Source organism: Electrona antarctica (assembly GCF_951216825.1).
Source record: "Electrona antarctica genome assembly, chromosome: 9".
NCBI classification, from domain to species: Eukaryota; Metazoa; Chordata; class Actinopteri; order Myctophiformes; family Myctophidae; genus Electrona; species Electrona antarctica.
This window is the reverse complement of record NC_136790.1, coordinates 45,297,832-45,320,824: the sequence shown is the minus strand read 5'-3', so window position 1 is coordinate 45,320,824 and position 22,993 is coordinate 45,297,832. Positions and strand designations below refer to the sequence as shown.

Genomic DNA, 22,993 nt, shown 5'->3' with positions numbered 1-22,993 from the left:
TTTGATGGATCTTTGCTTCCATTTCGCCGGTGCTGCTGATCTCGCTGGTGGTGAGTGAGTGAGTGACGCAACATCATCTCACTGACTTGAATGAAAAACATTACAAACACATGCAGCGTATCTATAGAGGGGCGTGAACTCGCAGCACTACAGTCACCTCCTTCCAGTTGAGAGCGTGTGTGTGTGTGTGGAGGAAAAAGTCTTGAGATTATTCTCCCCCTCATCATCCTATCCTCTCAACTCCACCACCAACCAACCCACCAACCATGGACGCCAAAGCCGCGGAGTCAGGAGAAGACATGGACACCATGGATAATACGTACAAGCGGCCGGCGCCCATCGAGGTGTTCGCCAGCCGCTCCACGCTTCACGGCATCTCGCACATGTTCACGTACGAGCGCATGTGCATCAAGCGCACGCTCTGGATCCTGTTCTTCCTGGGCTCCCTGGGCGTGCTGGTGCTGGTGTGCGTGGACCGCGTGCAGCTCTACTTCCAGTACCCGCACGTCACCAAGCTGGACGAGGTGGCGGCCAACCTCATGGTGTTCCCGGCCGTCACCTTCTGCAACCTCAACTCGTTCCGCTTCAGCCGGGTGACGCGCAACGACCTGTACCACGCCGGCGAGCTCCTCGCGTTGCTAAACGGCAGGTGCGTGCACTCTGTGTGTGTGTGTGTGTGTGTGTGTGTGTGAAAGAGCATCTCTGTTGTCTGTCTCATCTGTACTTTTTGCCAACACCACATGTTGTCACTTAAGATTGTGTGTGTGTGTGTGTGTGTGAGAATCTCTGTTACCACAGGCTGTCACTTAAAAGTTTGCAATGAGTTCTTCAATGTGTTAGCTCACCTGGCTGAATCCATCACTGTTGTTGTTCTCATGATGATAACGAGAAGAGGTACGGACTCTCAATATTAAAGCATCACCCTATAGATTCTTAAACAGTTGACTATGGACTTACATTATTAGGCAGTAGAGTATGCTACAGGTTGTGTGAACTGTGAATGCTGCTGCACACCTACGCCTATGAAATAATCCGATATATTTGAATAATTGACACTGACAGGGTCATCGTATGGCTGGTTTGATATTATGTTGATTGATGCTGGGCTTGAAGCGATCATGTCTCATGCTATCATATATCTGGTGTTTTAACACCCATCTCTGGCTGGCTTTCGCTGTTCAACTTGGCAGCAGTACAAATTCCATGCTGCTATTACATGCAAAACCTCTTTAGGCACTCTGTGAATTTATGAACCTGCACTGACTTCGACCAGAGATAATTGAGGGTCAAAGAGAGGTTCTCTGTGGTTGAAAGTAACTGTAGGCACGTTTACTCAAGTACTTGTACTGTTAAGTAGGCTTAAAGTTCTGACGTACTTTACTTGAACATTAGAAAAATGCAATACTTTATACTTCTACTCCACTACATCTCAGAGGCAAATATTGTACATTTTACTCCACTGCAAATTATTTGACAGTTTTAGTTTCTTTGCAGGATTAACCACTCCGGTGTGGTCACACCGGACTTTTATTCTGCCTATGAGGGTGGATTCCTGCCAATGCTTTTCAATGTTTGTTCCATGAGTGGAAATCCGCAAATGGCAACAAATCGCTCCATTAATATTGAAATGCATTGACAGAATCCGCCCTCAGTCATAGGCAGAATCAAAGTTCGATGTGACGCCTGCTTTTATACTATAAAATTGAGATGCTTTGTGTGCTTGGAGATCAGATTTAGAGAGAAATTTTAAAATTGGGCCATTTTGCACAATGAGTACTGTAAGTATTTTGATGGCAACACACTGTCGTGTATTGACATTAAGTATCTGGATACAATATTACAGAGTACACTAGCTCACTGGCAGAGAGCCATAGGGAGACAAGCACACAGCCACACACAGTCACGATTGGTTAGCCCCACAGCTGGATTACATCAACTCACATACATACTGTATCTTGGAGGGGTACAATTAATCAACAGCACTCCCAACTTGCATAAGCTCACGCACACTCATGCACCCTCTTGGTCCTCGATCATATAAGACACACACACACACACACACACACACACACACACACACACACACACACACACACACACACACACACACACACACACACACACACACACGTTATTTAACCCTGTGCGTGTCCAACACACATTAATATATACATTGCTTGTACATAGACACTCATGGTAATTCTCCATATAAGTAGTATTAGTTAGGGAAAATTAGCTTAAGTTTTGGCAAATCTGGAAAAAAAATGCTTACCACTAGCTTTCTTCACAGATGTGTTCATAAAGGTGTCTACTATCACAGCAAAATTAGTTCCAAGCCAACTCCCTTGGGAAACTTTGTGGGAGCCAATCAAAGTCGGGGTACACGGAGGGCCTAGGATAAATGCAGGACATTATTAGCTTCTGAGGTGTGTAAATAGGTTTTTTTGGGGGTGCTGAATCTGTTCCAGCCAATACCTTTCAGTAAAAATGACTTCCTGGCTATAAAATTGGCTGCTTTTGTATGTCCCAAACATGCATAATAACTAATATGTCACCTTTGTCACCAAGCTTCCATCCATTCTCCAGTATGTATACTGGAGTATGAATGGAAGCTGCCAATCTCTGGTCTGGATATAAGCTCGGAGAGAGTGCTGTGCTGCTGCTCCTGTTGTTGGGGGCAGTTTTTCTGTTTTGATACTTCCAGGCCTGCTTGCTGAAGATGTCAAATCTCCAGTCCCCAAAACATTCGTGCGATTTCCCATGGAACATGAACTTGAATAGTTCACAACTGGCTGTGATGATGTCCTCCTTGTTGGCTTGGATGTCCAAAACTTCCATAGCCCTCTCCACTTTGTCAGTCTTGCAGAACTACTACCGCTACTGGGAGTATCAAACCAGAAAAACTGCCCCCAACAGCAGGAGCCGCAGCACAGCACTCTCTCCGAGCTTATATCCAGACCAGAGGCTGCTGCTGCAAAGTCCATCACTGGATGTACAGTACATCCAGTGTACCACCACCAAGCTTCCATGATCCATCCATAATCTCCATCCATAATGTACTGGAGTATGGATGGAAGCTTGGTGACAAAGGCTATGAGTCTGTACCGTCAATGAACAGACCCCATCACACCAGACTATCTTCTGAAGTTAGTCAGTTGCATCTATGAGGGGGAGTGTACACAGTACACACTGCATTTTAATGCACAGTGCATTTCTGCTTGTGGTAACTGCCATGGCAAATTTTGCAAGAACAACAAGCTAGATGACAAGAGCAGTGAGGGAGATGCCAGGGAGTTGGAAGAGTAGAGATAGTTGTATGTTTATTCATATTTGTAATTATTGTTTACAAAAGCATACTTACATTTTAGCACCTTAGTTTTTTATTATGTGTTGATCAATGTGTGACATTGTGATATCATAGAGCCATGAAAATCGGCACATTAATTTCCCCCTTATTTTACCTTTAATTGTTTTAAAGGTGTGACAATAAAGTCTTTCTGATTCTGAAAATAATAAATCAGTTAAATCCATTAAAGATTGTCCATCTACTTCTGTTTCAACAGTTAGTTTCAATTAAGATGCATTTGTGATATATTAATAAAATGCTTTTTATATTTTAATATGCCCCCCACACCAACACACAAACAAGAAAACACCATAGACATCCATTGAGATATGCATAAATGGATTATTAGTTATTACACTAGTATGTCTGGGACATACAAAAGCAGGCATGGCCAATTGTATGGCCAGAAGTCATTTTTACTGAAAATGAATGGTTGGAACGGATTCAGCACCCCAAATAAAACCCTATTTACACACCTCACAAGCTGATATTGGACTGCTGTTAGCCTATAGGCTCTCCGTGTACCCCAACTTTGATTGGCTCCCATGAAGTTTCCCAAGGGAGTTGGCTTGGAACAATTTCTTCTGTGATAGTAGACACCTTTATGAACACATATGTGAAGAAAGCTAGTGGTAAGCATTTCTTTTCCAGATTATCCATAACTTAAGCTAACTTTCCCTTATTATATGGTTGAACAAAGGAACTGGGCGGTGGACAGAGATGGACTCATAGACTCGGACTGGTAGAGGTATATAGACTCAGCCTTGGACGGGAGATGTACAGCAAATGAACTCGCGGACTGGCAGCGGACTCAGATGGCCTGTCCCTCGCACCGGACTCCAAGATTGACTTGTAACCTTTTCTAATAAACCATGTTTACTGAAGAGACGTTACAACCTGAGTCTCCCTGTTTCTCATTCTGCAATATCACATCAAGATCCTACAACACCTTTATACTTTTACTCAAGTAAAATGTTGAATGTATAGGCGATTTACTTTGTAACAAAGTATTTTTTTACTACTACTTTAACTAAAGTAAAACATCCGAGTAGTTCTTCTACCACTGGTCATCTGTGGAAGTAGCAAATAGAGAAAACGTTAAATGAAAATGAAAGGCATGAGAGAGTTTATTTTCTTGGGACAATGTCGCCGTATCAATCATTTTCTACAGACTCATTTGTGCCTGACTCTCCAGGGTGAAACACAGGACGTTATTAAACTGCAGGGCTGAACCTGGATTGATACAGTAGTATGTGTTGATGAAAAGAGAACTTGTCATTTTACACATCACATCACCAACACTCCTGTTGGGTAATTGAAGACGTACGACTAGTTTCTCAATCATTATTACAGGGAGCAGACCCCCACCCCCCTCCCCCCCACACACACACAGACAGACAGACAGACAGACAGACAGACAGACAGACAGACAGACAGACAGACAGACAATATGCCATCAAGGAGGAGATGAATGATGTGTAATTTAGACTTGGATTCGCAGCTATTGCACTTGCTAATTGTTCAACCTTGCTAGTATGACCATTAGACTGCTGGTTGCTATGACCACCCCATCTTTGACTTGTGTAGCTGTCAACTGCAGATTTATTCGCCCTTCTCTGTGCTGTACTGTGTGACTGTGTAGGCCAGGGCATATACATGTGGGAATTGGCAGCCTTAGCTCTGTGTTAAACTCCTTTTCAGTTGAAATGGGCCCGCCCTCTCAAGAGGACCCCGGCTGACATGCAAGAGCCAAGAACTCAATTGTATATTGTGGGGAGTTGTGTGGTTACTCGGTTCAAAGATGACGCGCTAGACACGGCTTCAAAAGAACAGCCAGCTTTAATTGCAGGCAGAAGGACCAGTAAGGAACTCGACATTCACAGCAAAACTAGTAGGCAAGTCATTAATTTTCACTACGGACACTATAGTGACGCGGTGTCAACTAACACAAAGTAGTAAACCTAAATTAGGTTTAAATATTAATATCCAATAAACTATAAATGCTACCAGGGCTACGGTACATGAACAAAAATAAGAAAAAGAACAGAAAAACATTAGAGTTAACAAACTCCTCCTCCAAAAGCTAATGCTATTGGAGGAGGAATTCCTTGCTTTATTTCTATTTAGAGCTGTCCATGGTGCTGAAGTGCACATGTATTTAAATCTCAACTAGACCTGTATGTGCCAGTCGGCCACCGGCCTACTTGAGAGCGATGCAACTTGGGAACCTAATAATACCCGCTGTCAACTTGTCATAGCACCCGTTTTGTCTGTCTGCCTATGTGTGAAGAGTGCAAACTGACTGTAAAGTGGAGTGGTTAAGTAATCCATTTGCAGGTGTGGGGTTGCCATGGCAATCAATTGGCTGAGGCAGAGGCTGGAAATTGCACAGGTGAGGGGATTTAGGCTGATTAGGCCCACTGGCAGAGCTGACAGAGCCTTTTGGGGTGGTTCTGGAAAACCGTCGGTCCGTCTGATTCAATACCGGGCACTGCACTCCCCGCGGGGATGTGGACCGTGTGTGTCGAATGTGAAGTCGGTGGTGCAAACGGTTCTCGAGTTACATGCATTACAACCGTACACACACGCACGCAGAGACGTGGCGCATTTATAGTAGGATATAGCATCATGATGAAACCAACTTGGAGTACTCGATGATTTTCTCTTTAATGTTGTTTTGTTTTTTCTTTGGGGGGGGGGGGGGGGGTGCTCTACTGTGCGTCCTACAGTAGATTATTTGATTTTGATTTTGATTTTGATTTGATTATCTTTATTTTGAACCTTCAGGTAAAACAGTAAAATAAAATAATAATAAAAAAGAACCACAATGCATGTATATTTCTTTTTTGAATGAAATATGAAAGTTATGACAACAATGTGATCATTGATCTTCCACCTGAAGTTCAAAAAGGAGTAGGAAGAAGTAAAGACTTATTTACTCCTACCCCCTTCTTAAATATTCACCATCTCTATAAGTAATTACAATATATAATCCAATTATTATTCTAACCACCTACTCTTATATGATTTCCTCCACTTATTATTCACAGCTATTCACAGACCCAAGACACACGCATCATCCACGCAAACACACACACACACACAGACACACAGACAAACACACACACACGCACGATGCCGTTATGGCAAAAAAAAATCTGCATAATAAACACATCTAAATGCCATTTTGAACCCATCACTCAGTGCACATTCTTTATTATTGATCCTCAGGTCTCTATTGCCTAAGGCACAGCCTTCTGTGGTGCACAGTGTACAGTACATAGGACTGGACTGTGTTGCAAATGCAGTCCGTTTCCCTATTGAATGACTTGGCCTCTGTGAACTCTTCATATATGCATTCAGATTGCTGGAGATGCATCTAACACTACAGCAGTGTTGTTTTTGGCAGCAGATTTTAGTTTTAGTCGTAGTCTCTTGAATAGCTTTCATTTAGTTTTAGTCACGTTTTAGTCACCTGGAATGTTTTAGTGTTAGTCTAGTTTTAGTCGACTAAATGTCATAAGATTTTAGTCGACTAAATCTACAGTTGATTTAGTCAAACAAAATGCTGTTCTTTTCACTTGCTGAAAATAGATCTGCTATTTTCAGCATGCAAGTGTGACATGACTTATTGTCTCCACCAGGCCGAAGGCATGGGGAGAGAGTATGTTTTGCACTCCGTCCGTCCGTCCGTCCGTCTGTGAACAGCTAATCTCCGGCACCGTTAACCCGGTCGATGTCAAATTTTGCACACACACTCCCTGGATGCCAACGATGAACCTCTGCCCCAGAATTTCCAGAACGGCCTGTTATAGCGCCACCAGGAGGCCGCTATGTGCAAAACAAGTTTTTGGACAGTACACCTACATATTTTGTCCATAGACGCAAATTGGTACACAGTCTCTCTAGAGCCTATGTACCCAACGAAACGGCTCTTTCAGATTTCTCAGACTCCATCCTGATTGGCTAAGATTGGCTTCCAAAGTTCGCAGGAGTGCTCAGTTTCAAACAAAATGCTGCAGATCATGAACACATCGTGTGATTTCCGTGAAATTGTGCACGCACATTCCCACTAGGCCGAGGAAGAAATGCCACGTGAACATTTTCAACTCAGCCTCATGGTGGCGCTATAACTCGTCGAAAGGTGTTTTCACCTCTAACTGCACAGATCTTTGTATGCCAACTCCCTAGAGGCCAAGGAAAAACCTTTGCCTGGAATTTTTCACATCTGCTCTTTATAGCGCCACCAGGAGGCTGACATATGTAAAACACATTTTCTAATATTACTCCTTCAGATTTTATCCAAATTTCACGCAAATCGGTACACATGCTCTCCATAGTCATGTGATCAAGACGCGTTTGTTTGATTTCTCATAATCCACCTTCATTGCCTACGATTGGCTTCTAAACCTTTCAGGAGTAGCCCGCTTTGTACCCGTTTTGTACAAATTGCCACAACTACTCAACGCAGCGTCCGATTGTGGTGAAACTGTGCATGCATATTCCCACTAGGCTGAGGAAGAAATCACACACAGTACTCCTATCCTCCTGGTGGAGACCTGTGCCCAGAAGGGCACTTTTTCTAGTTATATCTTATTCAGGTTTGAAGATATTGACCAATGAACTTCAAAAGGGTGTGGCTTGGCAAATAAATTGAACAAAGTCAACAACCCTACCTGAAACATATCCTGGAAGTCTCATTTAAATCAACCTCTAGGGGGCATTACAATTGCAGTGTGGTATAACATAAACCAGACTATACATTAAAACACACTACACATGTATGTTTCATTTAACACTCACTCACAGCTTCTGACTGTGTCCGTGTTGGCTTGAATCCCTGAATCGCTGTTATATGGCATGTCTTGGCAGACCTTGTCGGAATTTTGGAAAAGAACAAATGTTGCGATGCCAAAAAATCGATTAAGAAAACGTCAAGTAAACAGCAAATGAAAGGTAGGGAGAAGTCGCTTCCATGCCAGAGTGACTTTGGGATGATCGCAGACTTCAGACAGAAGGGGGGATGGGACTACAAGCAGAGGCAATTAACTTGTGGCTCGTAAGCTGTGTGATGAACAAGCCTTTATCCCTGTGTAATTAGCGCTGTTTGTGAAGCTACCGTGTTGTCCTACCGATAAACACTCGCACTGCATTTCTCACCCTCTGTCCAACTGAGCCTCAAGGGAGGTGTTCCCTGCCTCCCTGCAGCCGCGCTCTGCGAGATGTGATGCAGGAGGTGACTTTGGCCGGTGGCGGTGGAGCCATCGTATTGCTGTAGAAACTTCTTGTGTGATATAATAACCCATGTCAGAGAAGGAAATTGGCTGAGCTCGAAGTAGGAGAATGGCCTCCTGCGTTAATGTTGACCATATTGAGCATGGATTTGTTCACACCTGGGCGACATGCCACAGGTTAAGGCTGCACAATATATACTGTTATCGAGGTATGAACAGTATCAGATCAGTATTGCAAAAAGGCAACGGTATCGCGATATAACGACTTACTAGGTGTCGTCTGAAATGTCCTTAATGTAGCCAAGCTGCCTAAAGCCTTCCTTATGAAAAGCTTGATTATGTCCATTCATTGGATTAAGGCTCGTTTTATTGAAATCAATGATTTTCCACGACTTTGACTTGTGTTGTGTTCGTCAAGCCAGTGCCAGTAGTGTAAACACTTGTCTTCCGAACGGTCTGCCTTCGGAATAAGACCGTGCGTCCTATAGCAAAGGAAACGTTTCACTTTCGGTCATAGAAATTTCAAAATAAGAGTAAATCTGAATTGCTATTTCTTTTGCCAGGTGCTTGAAAAGCGCATGGACTACATTTGCACTCGTCACTACTGACGACCGTAAAGACGACTGGCTGCCTCTAGGCTGCGTCTAAGCCAATGCGAGACTTACCCATAAAACCCACATAAAAACCCATACTCTGAAAAACAGTCGCAACGCGGAGCGAGTGGCAACAGAAGCTAATGTTGATGAGTTAATTGGAGCTAGGGGAAAGCCATGACAAAACACAGTGAGTGAACCAACAAAAGAATGTCGGAAACAGTGTTGTTTTTGGCAGCAAATTTTGATTTTAGTTTTAGTCATAGTCTCTTGAATAGTTTTCATTTAGTTTCAGTCACGTTTTAGTCACCTGGAATGTTTTAGTGTTAGTCTAGTTTTAGTCGACTAAATATCATAAGATTTTAGTCGACTGAATCTACAGTTGATTTAGTCGACTAAAATGTATTTTGGTGCCGTTGTAATGACTGTTTTTACACTTGCTGAAAATAGCCGATCTACAAGCTCACAACGCGTCGCGCTGTGACGCGTTGTAGATCGGCTATTTTCAGCAAGTGTAAAATGACTTATACTGGATTTCTTGTCCACTAGTCCCTTCCTAAAATTTGTGACTAAATTTGACTGAGGGACTGCCATTGGATCTTTTAGAATTTTTGTTTTTTCATATCATATGAAAGCAGGGAATCATAGCTTCAAATTGACATATTGGTTGTTCAGTTTGACCCACCAGTTTTGGAGATATGGCTTATAGAGTAATGTCTTGCAGAAAACAGCGAGTTGAGAAAACAGGCTTGAAAGGTTCACTTCTGTGGTCTCTAACATTACACCTAGCTATACATGTTTAAGCATTTATTTCATATTTACATGTCGATATCAGCTCTGACACTTATTTCAGACATGCTCTAGTATGTGAAGAGTCTGCCTGTGCTATTAACTCATTTTTGAAAAAAACAAAACAAAAACATTTTCTCCTCTGGTGAAAAGCTGGAATGTGCGCGATGGCAGTCTCTCAGTCAAATCTGGTCACATTTGTCTAGTTTTTATTTGTCGACGAAATTGTCAATATATTTAATCTTAGTTTTAGTCATCATAGCTTAGTTTTCATTTAGTTTCCATGTAGTTTCCACGTCAGTGGAAAAAGGTAGTCGGCAAACATTTTTCGTCTTAGTATTAGTCGACGAAAACAACACTGGTCGGAAACTAACAGAAATGGGCGCTACGGGAGCTGGTTGCACCTGGCAGAGTCAATCCTGTTTTTATTTTTTTTAAGAATGCTTAGTTTTCATTGGTGCTACACTAACGTATATAATTATTTAATATAAATAAGTGTTAAGAGTGATACTGACTTGTTATAGTTATTCTGTTTATGATAGTTTTCATTGTTGCTAGACTTAAAATATCGAATAACAAGTGTGGGAACCCATAGAGCGCTGAAGTCCTGACCTCATCCCCTGGTTCTGCCTGGTTCACAGAAGTAATTTCTCTATGGAGAATAACATGGGGTCCATCTTAAAATCGTTTCATAGCATTGTGGTCCAAAAACAAAACAAACAAGCTGTCTCGGCGTTATTGTCAGGGAGGTGTCTCTGTATCGTTTGTATAGTCAGTCACTCATATATGATAGTCTGTTTCTAGCGAAAATGTAACTAATTCAGTAGCAGTAACAATAGCGTTTTCTCTCAGTCAGTTGATTCTTCATATCCATATGAGTGAAACGGCCGGGATGACATGTTTATTTGTCAAACACAGTTCTTATATGAGGCGATCTAAAATCCCCCTATGGGGATTACAATGCAAATAAAAAGTACATGAACCCGTGGATTTGCGCCCTCTACCGATATTGACGTCCGACTTCGGTGCTCTATAGCACTTAAAATTAAGAGTGATATTGACTTGTTATTATGCAGTTTCTTTGAATAATAATCCAAAAATAAAGCATGCAAGACTCCGATACAAATCCACATTTTATGGAGAACACGTTTCGGCCTCGGCCTTCCACATTAAAAAGTCTCTTCACTCTTCACTCCTTCAGGGAAGGCAGTCTGTCTATGCTAGGCTGATTTCAGTCTAGAAGTTAGACTCGCAATTATAACAATTTATATTTATTCCACTACTCCACTCCAGTCCCGCATTTTTATAACAAAGAAAATCAATTGCTCTCTCTCTCTCTTGTGTCTTTTGTAGCCACAGCTGTGCTCCGTAGAGCAGAACATTGCAAGTAAATTGTAATGGTTTTTCTTTTTTAATTCCACAGTGAACGCAATTATATGGTGATTAGCAAAAATAAAGGTCATTTTGAAGTAGGCAGCATTAATGTGTTTTTTTTTGTTGGCAAAATGTTAAATCAGCTGATGAAAGTCAGCGGGGCAATTCTTTCAATAACACAATTTATAATCCCACGTTGTTTCTTTACCGGAGCAAGCATTCCCTATACTGTACATTCACAATATCAGTAGACTGTATTCTGTATGTGTGAATGCTACATAATGTCATGCAGGACAACTATAGGTTACTTTAGTAACCCCAGTTATTTGCACAAAAACCTTGACGCTTTTCAGCAACCGGTAAACACTTACGTGATCTTTTGCAAGAGACGTGAAGAGGGCTACCAGAGAGTTTGCAGACGCTGTGAAATCTCTGAGTACAAGCCGAGGGCCCGTCTTGGTGAGATACAAGTTCAACAGGTACAATAACAAACACAGGTAGCGTGGCTTAACGTGCGTTCAGCAAGCAGAAGACAATCGGAATGACCCGCAGGGCATGATGGGATCTCTTATCACCTCGGGGGGAGGGGTGATCATCATGCCAGGGCGGGCAGAAGTCCCGACCAATGAATTGTTCGTGAAGTATATGGTTTAATTCTGTGTGTTCGTGCCAGAGATGGCACTCCCCATAGGGCGATTCACTGAGTGAAGGAGTTTATAATAACTGTAAGTGAGATGACATGATGTAAACAGACTGGTGGAGACAGACGAAGCCCTGTTGCAATGTTGTATTTTGGATACATTTTGTTCATTTGCATTTGTAGTGTGATTGCTGCGTGCTGAAGAGAATATAACTGGAGACGCATAAGGAGGCAATTTTAAGATAGGATTTAGGTGATGTACCGTATCATCTATTCTTGACTTAGTGTAATGTGCAACGTCAATATTTTGCAACTATTGTGGGGTTGGTTTGTGACATTGCATATCGCTAATTAGAGATTAGAGATTTTCTGGGTTCACATAATTGTGTTGCCAATCTTCGCTGCCGCGGTTGTCATTTGTACCACTTTACCAATATAATTGCACAGCCAGGTGCATCACAAAGGAATTAATTAAGGACATTCAGGGAACAATTATCTTTTAATGTGTGAATAAGTGATCTATGACTAATATCTAATACTACTTTTTATACATTTATTTTTATACTATTTATGCGTCTAATTTGTATGCATTTGCATGCCACTTCTGTAAAAAGGATCAATGACTCTCAGTTTGTCTCCCTGTTAAAGTTACAGTTTCAAACAAGTCATCATTTTAAGCAGCAATTTGCAGAACTGAAATGAAGTGGCAGCATGTACTAATTTTCAAGGACATTGAGCAAACAATCCAACCCACACACAATTGTATAAACACAATTAGTGGTAATTTGGTGATTAACTGAGATAACACCAACACCAGTCGTGACTCGTTAGGCATACGCACTGTGCGTAGGGCAACACGCCGCGGGGGGCAACAAAATGCGCCAAGCCGATCCTCATAATAATATTTTTGCTCCGCCGCTTAATTGCGAGCGCCCGTGTGCGTGTCCTCGAGTTTCATGCGTGACCACGTGGATCTGCTCAGAGCTGAAGCAGCCCCTCTTCCCCATCCATGTTCTAGCAGTGAGTTTAAGGCCTCATTCACACGTATCAAACACCAATTAAACAAATGTTTGTTCTTTTTTTTTTTTTTTTTTTTTAGGCCACCACAATGCTTTTCCAATGGGAGTCACATGGTTTGACCAAACATTTTTGTTTGATGGAGGGGGTGGGGTGGGGGGGGTTTGTTGCAGAACACCATCAGCAATCAGCAATCAAACAAATGTTTGGTCAAACCATGTGACTCCCATTGGAAAAGCATTGTGGTGGCCTAAAAAAATGACCAAACATTTGTTTGATGGTGTTTGATGAATGTGAATGAGGCCTAAGTGTTATTTAGCACCAACATTAGGACCAATCAAAGTTATCAAATGGCGAAAGTAGTCAATCTACATAAGGAAAGTCGTCGGGGGGGAGGGGGGTAGTACAAACGTATTGCGCGTAGGGCAACCAAATGGTCAGCGACGTCCCTGGATAACACACAATGTGATCCCTGTTTTGTCACGTGGCCTGGGGTATCAAATCAAGGGACTGTAGAACCGACAAGTAGCTTTAAGAAATGTTATAGAGCATCTATATTCTAGTTTTTCGTTTCAGTTTTTCGGTTCAATGACCACAAGGCTATTGTCGAAGAACCCACTGGGTTGTCTTTATTTACTGTTCTCTTGTGAGGTGGTGACAAACAAGGCAACAGATTGCTCCTTAACTCCTTTTAGGCTCCTTCTGAAAATTAAAGTGCTCGTCGTGGCCCATGATCCAATTTGGTCCCCCCCCCCCCCCCAACCACCACACATAATGAGCATGCAGTGATTGCTTTGGGGAGTAGTGGCGGGGCAATATTAAAATTCCACCCATATTGTTGTGGTTGTATCCGTTTAATCCATTGAGACCTGGAACGCATCCATGTCACGTTAGCGTTTAACCACATTAACCATTAACCCATTTTGGGGCGGGAACCCCTTTTGGTGTTTTAAACATTGTTATAGTTTAGCTATTGAAAAATAGCAGATCTACAAGCTCATAGCGCGCCACCGAGTGGCGCGCTATGAACTTGTAGGTCTGCTATTTTTGAAAAATCGTTAAAATGTGCCTCAAATCTTTCCGAAAATTGTCATGATTTAGAAAACTTTTTTTTTTAAATTTCGACGTCAGGCCTGAATGGGTTAAAGGAAAGCCTCCTGACTAGGGGAATATGCGAGTGCAGCGCTTACAGTAAGTGCTCTCCTGGCAACCATGTGCTACTTGTAAGGCGGAGGCTATAGGGATACAATTCAATTAAGTTGAGGAATCAACCCCAACAAGATGTGTCTTTCAAGTAGAACACAACATGACAAGGTGGTGATGCAGTCCCAACAGAGACAGGCTCGGGCACTGAGCTGGGTCTTAGTTGTTTAGCCTCAGTTTGACCTAGCTGAAAAAGTTTCAGTCAACATTGGTTTTGTGTAAACGTGTGGCCATGCCAAACGTCATAATATTTGAGTGAACTATAGAAAGCATTTTAATTAGTAAAAATTGTCAACACACCAGTCTGTTGCATTCATTACTGTATTAATAATCTTATGGGCCGTTACAGCTTATGTTAGTACTTATCGACTACTGATAGCAGCCGTGCATCTGCAAGGAGAGGAAATATCCAGACGGTTTCCCAGTCTTTTCTTATTAGCATAATCTCTTTAAGTTGGAGGCAAACGTTAACAGGACCTTGAAGGGATAGTCAATGGTAAGGCACTTAGGTAGAGTATGAACTGAGGTCACTATGGTTACCAGGGGTCCTCCAATGTCCATGTGAAGCCATTATATTAACCCAATAAGAATTGAGAACAGATTCTGAGACGTTTTTTCTGAAAAACCTATGTTTCTTTATCAGTGGTGCTCACACCATTTCATGTCAAGGACCCCCAGAATTATATGTATTTGGCCGCAGACCCCCCCCATCTCAAAATATGTTTTGACTCCCTCTAGAAGCAAAGATTTTAGTTAGCTGGGAAAGAATATATATTCAAGGATTTGCACATGTTTTCACGATTTTTCAAAAATAGCAGATCTACAAGCTTGTAGATCTGCTTTTTTCAGCTAAAGTTTTAAATGGTTAAAGTGGTTAAACGCTATGAGGTGACACAGATGCGTCCTCAGGTCTAAATGGCTTAGTGGGGGCCATAATGAGGTATAACAGGGCAGCCACATCACTGAATAGATCTGGGAATCAGAAGGTCCCCGCCGGTTCACTTGAGTAGCGAAGTGACCAAAAAAGAATAATACAAAAGAATCCACAGAATGTAGATCCCAGGCTACAAAAATACCAGAGACTCAAGAACTTAAGTCCCAGACATTGGTTTTATATTGAATATAAATGCCGTTTTTTCTTTCATGCTTCAATTCATTAATTTCATATTTTTAACTGCCTATCAAAATTGACCAATGCCTAATTTTGCCTCTTGTTACTGCTTGACATCTGGTGTCACTGGGATGTACAGCACAGCCCTCCCTTGTTTTCCAGGTTACTATTTCATGACATTTTGCAGAACTCCCTGGCTAGCCTGGAACAATCGTGCCAATCTTCCTCCTCAGTCACACTGCATTCACATAGTAATTTAACCCATTCTGGGCGGGAACCCCTTTTGGTGTTTTAATCATTATGTTATACTTTAGCCATTGGAAAATAGCTGATCTACAAGCTCGGAGATCTTGTAGATCTGCTATTTTTGAAAAATCGTTCAAATTTTGTGTCTATTATATTCTTTCACAATGAACGTTTTAACTCATACCTTTGCTTCTGGGGGTCCCTGACCCCGCAGAAGTGGTGGTCAGTGGTTGAGCACCACTGACATAGAAACAGAAGAACAAACGGAAGCCAGAATTTAATCGGCCTCGGGTCTAAATGGGTTAATGTGGAGTGCAAAAGGATTGCCACCTACAGTTGGAGGCCATCGATATTGTCCTTTTCTTTTTGCTGAGGTTTGCGTGATCTGCGCAAAAGGACAGTTAACCCATTTTGGGCGGGAACCCCTTTTGGTGTTTTAAACATTATGTTATAATTTAGCTATTGAAAAATAGCAGATCTACAAGCTCATAGCGCGCCACCGAGTGGCGCGCTACGAGCTTGTAGGTCTGCTATTTTTGAAAAATCGTGAAAATATTTATTTCAGAAAACTGGAGGATTTAGAAGGATTTTTAAAAATGTTGAGGTCAGGCCTAAATGGGTCAAATGATAAGGGACAATATCGGTGGCACCCAAACTGTATACCTACCTCCAGAATGATGAGCCCATTGGAGAGTAAAAGGCTGTATTATTCCTCATTTGAAATTACAGTGCATATAGTACGTGGCGCGCGGTGAATATTTCCTTCCTTCATTCTGTTGGCCATGAACAAACATCCCAGTAACAGCAGTCGGATCGTATTATGATATTTGTTTGTGTCTGGCAGGGACCACTGAGTTGAAAACACAACTATACTTCCTTCATTCTGTTGGCCATGAACAAACATCCCAGTAACAGCAGTCGGATCGTATTATGATATTTGTTTGTGTCTGGCAGGGACCACTGAGTTGAAAACACAACTATACTTTATTGTTCATGCAATCAATGACAAAAGATAAATGTTTACGATGCGTCAATATGTGCCCGGTCGATATTTGACCCAGGGAAAATTGCAGTAGTAAACGCGCAAGGTTTTATGTGATCCCTGGGGACATCAAATAAGCTTGGGCAATCCTTGCTATTTTCATATCGTGAGTTGTGGTAGCCGTTAAACATCGGTGGTATATGCGATCTGACCGACAGGGGTGGTGGGAGTTGGAGAGTATGGGGGTGTCGTATACATTAAAGATTTAAGGTTAAGAGGAATTACAGTGATGCGGAAGGCATTTACATCTGTTCTCGTTTTGAGACGGAATCGGACCTCATGCTTCGGTTGCTTATGGAGGTGGAGAGATTTATTTGAGACTTGGAGTTAACGTTGAAATAATAATTGGACCAGTAAGACGCCCTGGGTGACGGCAGATGACAGACTGCTGGGCGAGGGCGTCAGATCAACATATATGGAATTAATTCTGTACTGGCCATATATGGAGCGTGTCTTGAGTGTACAGGGTTTGATGAGGTCAGGCGTTGCACGTCATCGTACCAAAACCCGACGTTCTCACAGAAGACAGTTGACTGGCCCTTAAATAGGCTACCCGCTGATATTCTATTATTGTATCACAACATAATGTTATATCATTGACCTAAATGGCGTTATATCGACAATTTAAAAAAAACGTATGATTTAAAAAAAAAGATTGGGCTTATGTCTTTTTCAGAAATGAAATGGGAAAAGTTACTTTACCTGGTTAACATCATCTTCTGATACTTGAATGTTTTGACATGAAATAATAATCCTGAACCACTGTAGTGTTTTGTTTCATTAGCGCGAACGTGATAAAATAGGCTGCAGCTGTTGACCCCTTGATGAGCCGCTGCTGCGGACAGAGTCAACTTTTCACCGATGTTTGGAAATCGGGAAACAGTTTATAACAGAGACATATACCTGACAAACGAGTAGGCTACAATACAAAGGCTGAAAGGCATGCATTTGCATTTAGTTACATAAACATCTAAGCTATTTGTTATGGGGAATAAAACAAATCTCGGGATGCCGGGCATGGCATCCATTGCAAAGGTGAATTAATCTCGTTTTCTCGGGGCCGGTGCGGAACCAGTTAAGAGGCTACACACACTTTCACTCACACATCAGTACACACACAATACATACACCACTATAATGTTCACGTAGCTGCTGCCGCTGTTGAAAGTCCATGCACACGCACACACACGCACACGCATGCACACAATCACTTAAATTCAATATTGTTTTGCTAAAGCTATTTGTTCTTAGTGTGAGCTTTAGATTGGCTTTCTTGCACTTGAAAGGAGAGGACAATAAATCCACCTCACAAAAGACAGCAACTCTATGTGAAAAAATACTCTTTTGAGAAGCTCCCATTGACAGACAATCCGGAGAAACTCGGACAGTTATTTTGTCCAGAGAATAAAGTCCAAGTTGGTCCAGACAGAGCATTTAGTGCATTTGATGCAGACATTTCCTAAAAATATCACGAAAAAGAAGATGCCAGAGTAAATGTACATTAGGCTGGATGGCATAGCAATGAATAGCCAATTGCAGAACAATCATCCCTCCAGGCTTTAACGGTATACGGCTTTCAAACTCACTTTAAAATAAAATTGCGACTCATTTGAATGCAGAAGGCGGGCGAAGGACCTCAATAATAGTGAGACTTCATCACACGTACAGAGGTTCAGGTCAGGTTTTGAAGTCAATCACGCCTAGAACTTCTTTCAGCAGTTTAGAAACTGTGAGGCTGGAGATAATGAGCCTGACACATTGAGTATTCAAATATATAATATTATTTGATATCCTCATTCTCCCCTCCAAATCCAGTTATTTTTCACATTGGCTAGTCACCTAGCTCTGTTTGAGGCTTGTGTACATCCGTTTGTAGAGACGTTGCATGACATCAAAAGAAACAAGCCGTATTATATTTCAGACACAGTTGTTTTCACTGAAATCAGCAATGCAACGTTGTTGAAGTGGCTCAGGAGGTAGAGCGGCAGCCGCCTGGAACCTGAGCTGGAAGGTTCCCGGTTCAATCCTTGGCTGCTCCTGGCTGTGTGTTTAAAGACGAAGTGAAATGAAAAACATGTGGTAACACTTTATATTAAGGTCGTCTTTATAATGCATTATAGCACATTTATAATGCATTATAATGTGCTTATAAGGCAAAACATGTTTTTCACACTTTTAGAGGAGATCCGTGGTTCATTAAGACTCTTAGCTCAAGATTGACCATTTCAAAGCTATTGCATTGGCGTTGCAGTTTTGCTCATGTGATATTACAGATTACACAGAATCTGATATAAACAACAACCCCCCCCCCCCCCCCCCCCAGAGCAGAGCACAAGATAAAGACATTACATGGCAACATAACTTCAATTGTAAGCCATATACCACATGTGATGCAAATCACATATAGAACAATCCATAAATCACTTAAAATCACACCCATTACAGAACTAAATGCCACAGGGACGAGGCCGGGGAGGTGGAGGCATTTGAACGCCGACATCTGAACAACTTTGTCAGCTAGTGTGTAGAGCAGGGGTGGGCAACTTTGACGCTGGCGAGGGCCACTATGTTTCCACACTTACTCCAGAGGGCCACAGTGCATGTTACTGTCGTAGCAAAAATAGCCGATCTACGAGCTTGTAGATCAGAGCTATTTTTGCTATATTTGAATTGAAAACCTGAATAGTTTTTTGCTATTTTTGAATTGGAATCCTGAAAAGTAACCCTTTTATTGAATTTCAAATGCATTTAGTTATAGTTATGTTATTAAACTTTATGAACTGTTAACATAACTACATGAGAGACTAACAAAAGACTAACATTTTAATACTAGTCATTAAGTACTAGTCATTTTAATACTAGTCATGAAGTAATTAAAGCGGGTTTGGAATTGAACAGCTGAAATCAATACTATATATCAGTATTCTGATATTAACATGCGGGTGAAGATTAAGTGAAGGTGGAATAGAGACTGGTTAAATGAACCGCCTTATGTACTGTGGGGCCGGGCCGGGCGTGTGTGAGTTAGCTTGAACCCAATGAGAAACAGACAGACTGATTAGTGGTAGTATATATATGAATTAACTATTAGCAAATTAATGGGGGTCTGGGGAGAAATTAGAAGTAGCCTCCTGCCTTCCATGTTGTAATGAACTATCGCTGCACTGGATTCATATTATGGGCAACAGTAGATGCCAAAACAATCGGAAGATTTCCACTTAGTGTATTTTATTTTTATATCAAAAAGCCAATTTTAATTACTTCCTTTGAACAAAAGCGTGCTGCGGGATGAAGGAAAGAATCTTGATTTCATTCACCTGTTTGATTCTCATTGCTGCACGTTCCTCCAAATAGCTGATTGATTGATTACAGAACTACTCTGGATGTCATCTTGAATGAGATTAAAAACAGACTGTATTTCTCATTTTAATCCTAATGAGCATGCTAAAAAATGTAACATTATAGTTTAGAAATAAGCCACGTATAGTAGCAAACATGCTTTGCTGGCCGCCGGTCTCTCACTTGTAAACGGTGTGTAGCAGAGATAACTATAGTTCTGTAATAAAAATCTGCTGCGTTTGGTCGAACGAACGTGCAGCTGTGGGAATGAAACGGGTTCTGAAATCAAGATTCATTTATATTCATAAGGGTAGCGATACGTCATCACGCAGCACGTTTTCGTTCACAGGAAATTATTCAATTTGGCTTTTTATGGACTTTTGACCCATATGATGCTCATATGATGCTCTAAAAGTGTGAAAAACTTATTTTTCATTTCACTACGTCTTTAAGCATGTACTGAAGTTTTGGGGCAACATATTCATGTTCTTAGGTGTAGACCAGAGGTTCTCACACTTACAGGACCCCATTTCAAGGATTATTTAAATTTCAAAGTTGAAGCAAAGCTTATCCCAGCTGAAAAAACAGCATATACCAGCTGAAGATGGTTGTAGGCTGGTTTACCAGGTTGGACACGCTGGCCATGCTGGTCTTGCTGGTTTATCACTGTATATAGTTGGCCAGCTTGGTAGTGCTGTTCAATAAACTTGATTCTGCTGGTCAAGCTGGTCAGCTCGGTGGGCTGGACTGACCAGAAAAGCCCAGCTGGTCAAGCTGGTTAGATAATTGAATGGCCAGCCAGATAGACTGGCTGTAAATATATGGCAAATAATACAATTTCTTAGTAGTACTACGCTTCTCTGGCTTTCAGACATGACATCATGTGACAGCCAAGTCTATGGAATTTTAATGTTTGTCTTATTCATGTGCCCTGTGACGTCATGTGGGCCACAGTGGGTGCCCCTTACTCCTTTTTGGTCCTTAAATTGTCACTTTACTGTCATCTGGGATCCCCCTCACTAACAATCAGAACGTTCTAAAGGTCCTAAATGTTCTAAAGGGGGTCCCAGCCCTATGTCTCAGAAGGTTCTAAAGGGGGTCCCAGTAAAGGGGGTCCCGGCCCTATCTCAGAAGGTTCTAAAGGGGGTCCCAGTAAAGGGGGTCCCGGCCATATGTCTCAGAAGGTTCTAAAGGGGCTCCCGGCCCTATGTCTCATAAGGTTCTAAAGGGGCTCCCGGCCCTATGTCTCAGAAGGTTCTAAAGGGGCTCCCGGCCCTATGTCTCATAAGGTTCTAAAGGGGCTCCCGGCCCTATGTCTCAGAAGGTTCTAAAGGGGCTCCCGGCCCTATGTCTCATAAGGTTCTAAAGGGGCTCCCGGCCCTATGTCTCATAAGGTTCTAAAGGGGCTCCCGGCCCTATGTCTCATAAGGTTCTAAAGGGGCTCCCGGCCATATTTCTCAGAAGGTTCTAAAGGGGCTCCCGGCCCTATGTCTCAGAAGGTTCTAAAGGGGCTCTCGGCCCTATGTCTCAGAAGGTTCTAAAGGGGCTCCCGGGGGCCCTATGTCTCAGAAGGTTCTAAAGGGGCTCCCGGCCCTATGTCTCAGAAGGTTCTAAAGGGGCTCCCGGCCCTATGTCTCAGAAGGTTCTAAAGGGGCTCCTGGCCCTATGTCTCAGAAGGTTCTAAAGGGGCTCCCGGCCCTATGTCTCAGAAGGTTCTAAAGGGGCTCCTGGCCCTATGTCTCAGAAGGTTCTAAAGGGGCTCCCGGCCATATGTCTCAGAAGGTTCTAAAGGGGCTCCCGGCCATATTTCTCATAAGGTTCTAAAGGGGCCCCCGGCCATATTTCTCAGAAGGTTCAGAAAGGGGCTCTCGGCCCTATGTCTCATAAGGTTCTAAAGGGGCTCCCGGCCCTATGTCTCAGAAGGTTCTAAAGGGGCTCTCGGCCCTATGTCTCAGAAGGTTCTAAAGGGGCTCCCGGGGGTCCTACGTCTTCCACACAGCGTTCAGAAGCTTCACCACCTCCTCGTAGATGATAAAGACCACGGCCACGTCGGCGCACACGCGGCCCAGCCGCGGGACCGTCCCCTTGTAGAAGGCCGCCGGGCCCTCGTAACGCCATATCTTCTTGGCGCAGTCCAGCGTGCTCCGGTAGAGGTGAGCCTCCAGGCCCTGCATCCGGGTCTTCACCACGTCCAGGGGCGTGTTCCCCAGCACGCTGGCGGCGCCCGCCACGGCTCCGAAGGCGCCGGTCACCAGGGGGCCGATGGCCCTGCCGGGGTCGTCGCCTCGGTACCAGTTCCGCAGCGAGGTCATGGTGTAGAAGCGGATGGCCTGGTTGGAGCCCTGCTTGAGCACGGTGGCCGTCAGGCCCTGGTACGTGCCCCGCACGCCCTGGCTCCGCACGATCTCCCGCACGCCGTGGAAGAAGCCGCGGTACTGGGGCCGTGCCGACGTCTGGTCGTGGATGAACTTGACCTTGACAGTCTCCATGGGGCACACCACCAGCACGGCCTCTGCCACGCCGGCGCCCAGCCCGCACAGCAGGCCGCGGGCAGCGTCCAGCCGCCCGCTCCGCTCGTCGCGGGCGTGGTTGGCGAGGAACTCGAACACGCCGAAGCGGACGGCCGACTTGGGCACGGAGCCGTAGAGCAGCGAGCTCAGGCCTCGGTACAGCCCCCGGGCGCCGTGCGAGCGCAGCGTCTGCCGCACGCAGTCGGCGGTTCCCGTGTAGCGCGGCGGCCCCGCCGTGCCCCTGCCGTCCAGCTGCAGCTGCGTCTTCACGTACTCCGTGGGGTAGGTCAGACAGATCTCCAGGCCGCCCGCAATGCCGCCTGCCAGGATGGCCTTCCCCGGGTGGGTTAGTTTGGCTGTTCCTCCCGGGGTGGCGGCCGCCGCTAGACTTCGCGGTCTGTCCATCACTTATAAAGTACAGTCTGTTGGTGACAGGTCCATCGATTATAAAGTGCTGGACTCTTAAAGCAATTTCAGCTGGCCAATCAGAGCACTTTAACGTCTTTAGATAGTACTTGGCTCTTGACCAGACCGACGCAGGATTGAGCT

General features: G+C 43.4%; 2 protein-coding genes across 2 annotated transcripts in view; one reads left to right on the top strand and one right to left on the bottom strand.

Moving 5' to 3' along the window:
* Positions 1-266: 266 nt before the first annotated feature.
* LOC306930012 (acid-sensing ion channel 1-like) overlaps positions 267-22,993 on the top strand; it is a gene marked incomplete at both ends in the record, with an annotated part of 97,651 nt that continues 74,924 nt past the window's right edge. Inside the window, one exon of the mRNA XM_079510749.1 lies at positions 267-649. Within this exon, the coding sequence (XP_079366875.1) occupies positions 267-649 (383 nt within the window). The remainder of the gene's footprint in view (positions 650-22,993) is intronic.
* On the bottom strand, positions 21,917-22,849 carry LOC306929240 (tricarboxylate transport protein B, mitochondrial-like; the record flags this gene model as incomplete). Its single annotated transcript, XM_079509682.1, has 1 exon — positions 21,917-22,849. One exon carries the CDS (start codon positions 22,847-22,849, stop codon positions 21,917-21,919), a length of 933 nt encoding a protein of 310 aa, XP_079365808.1.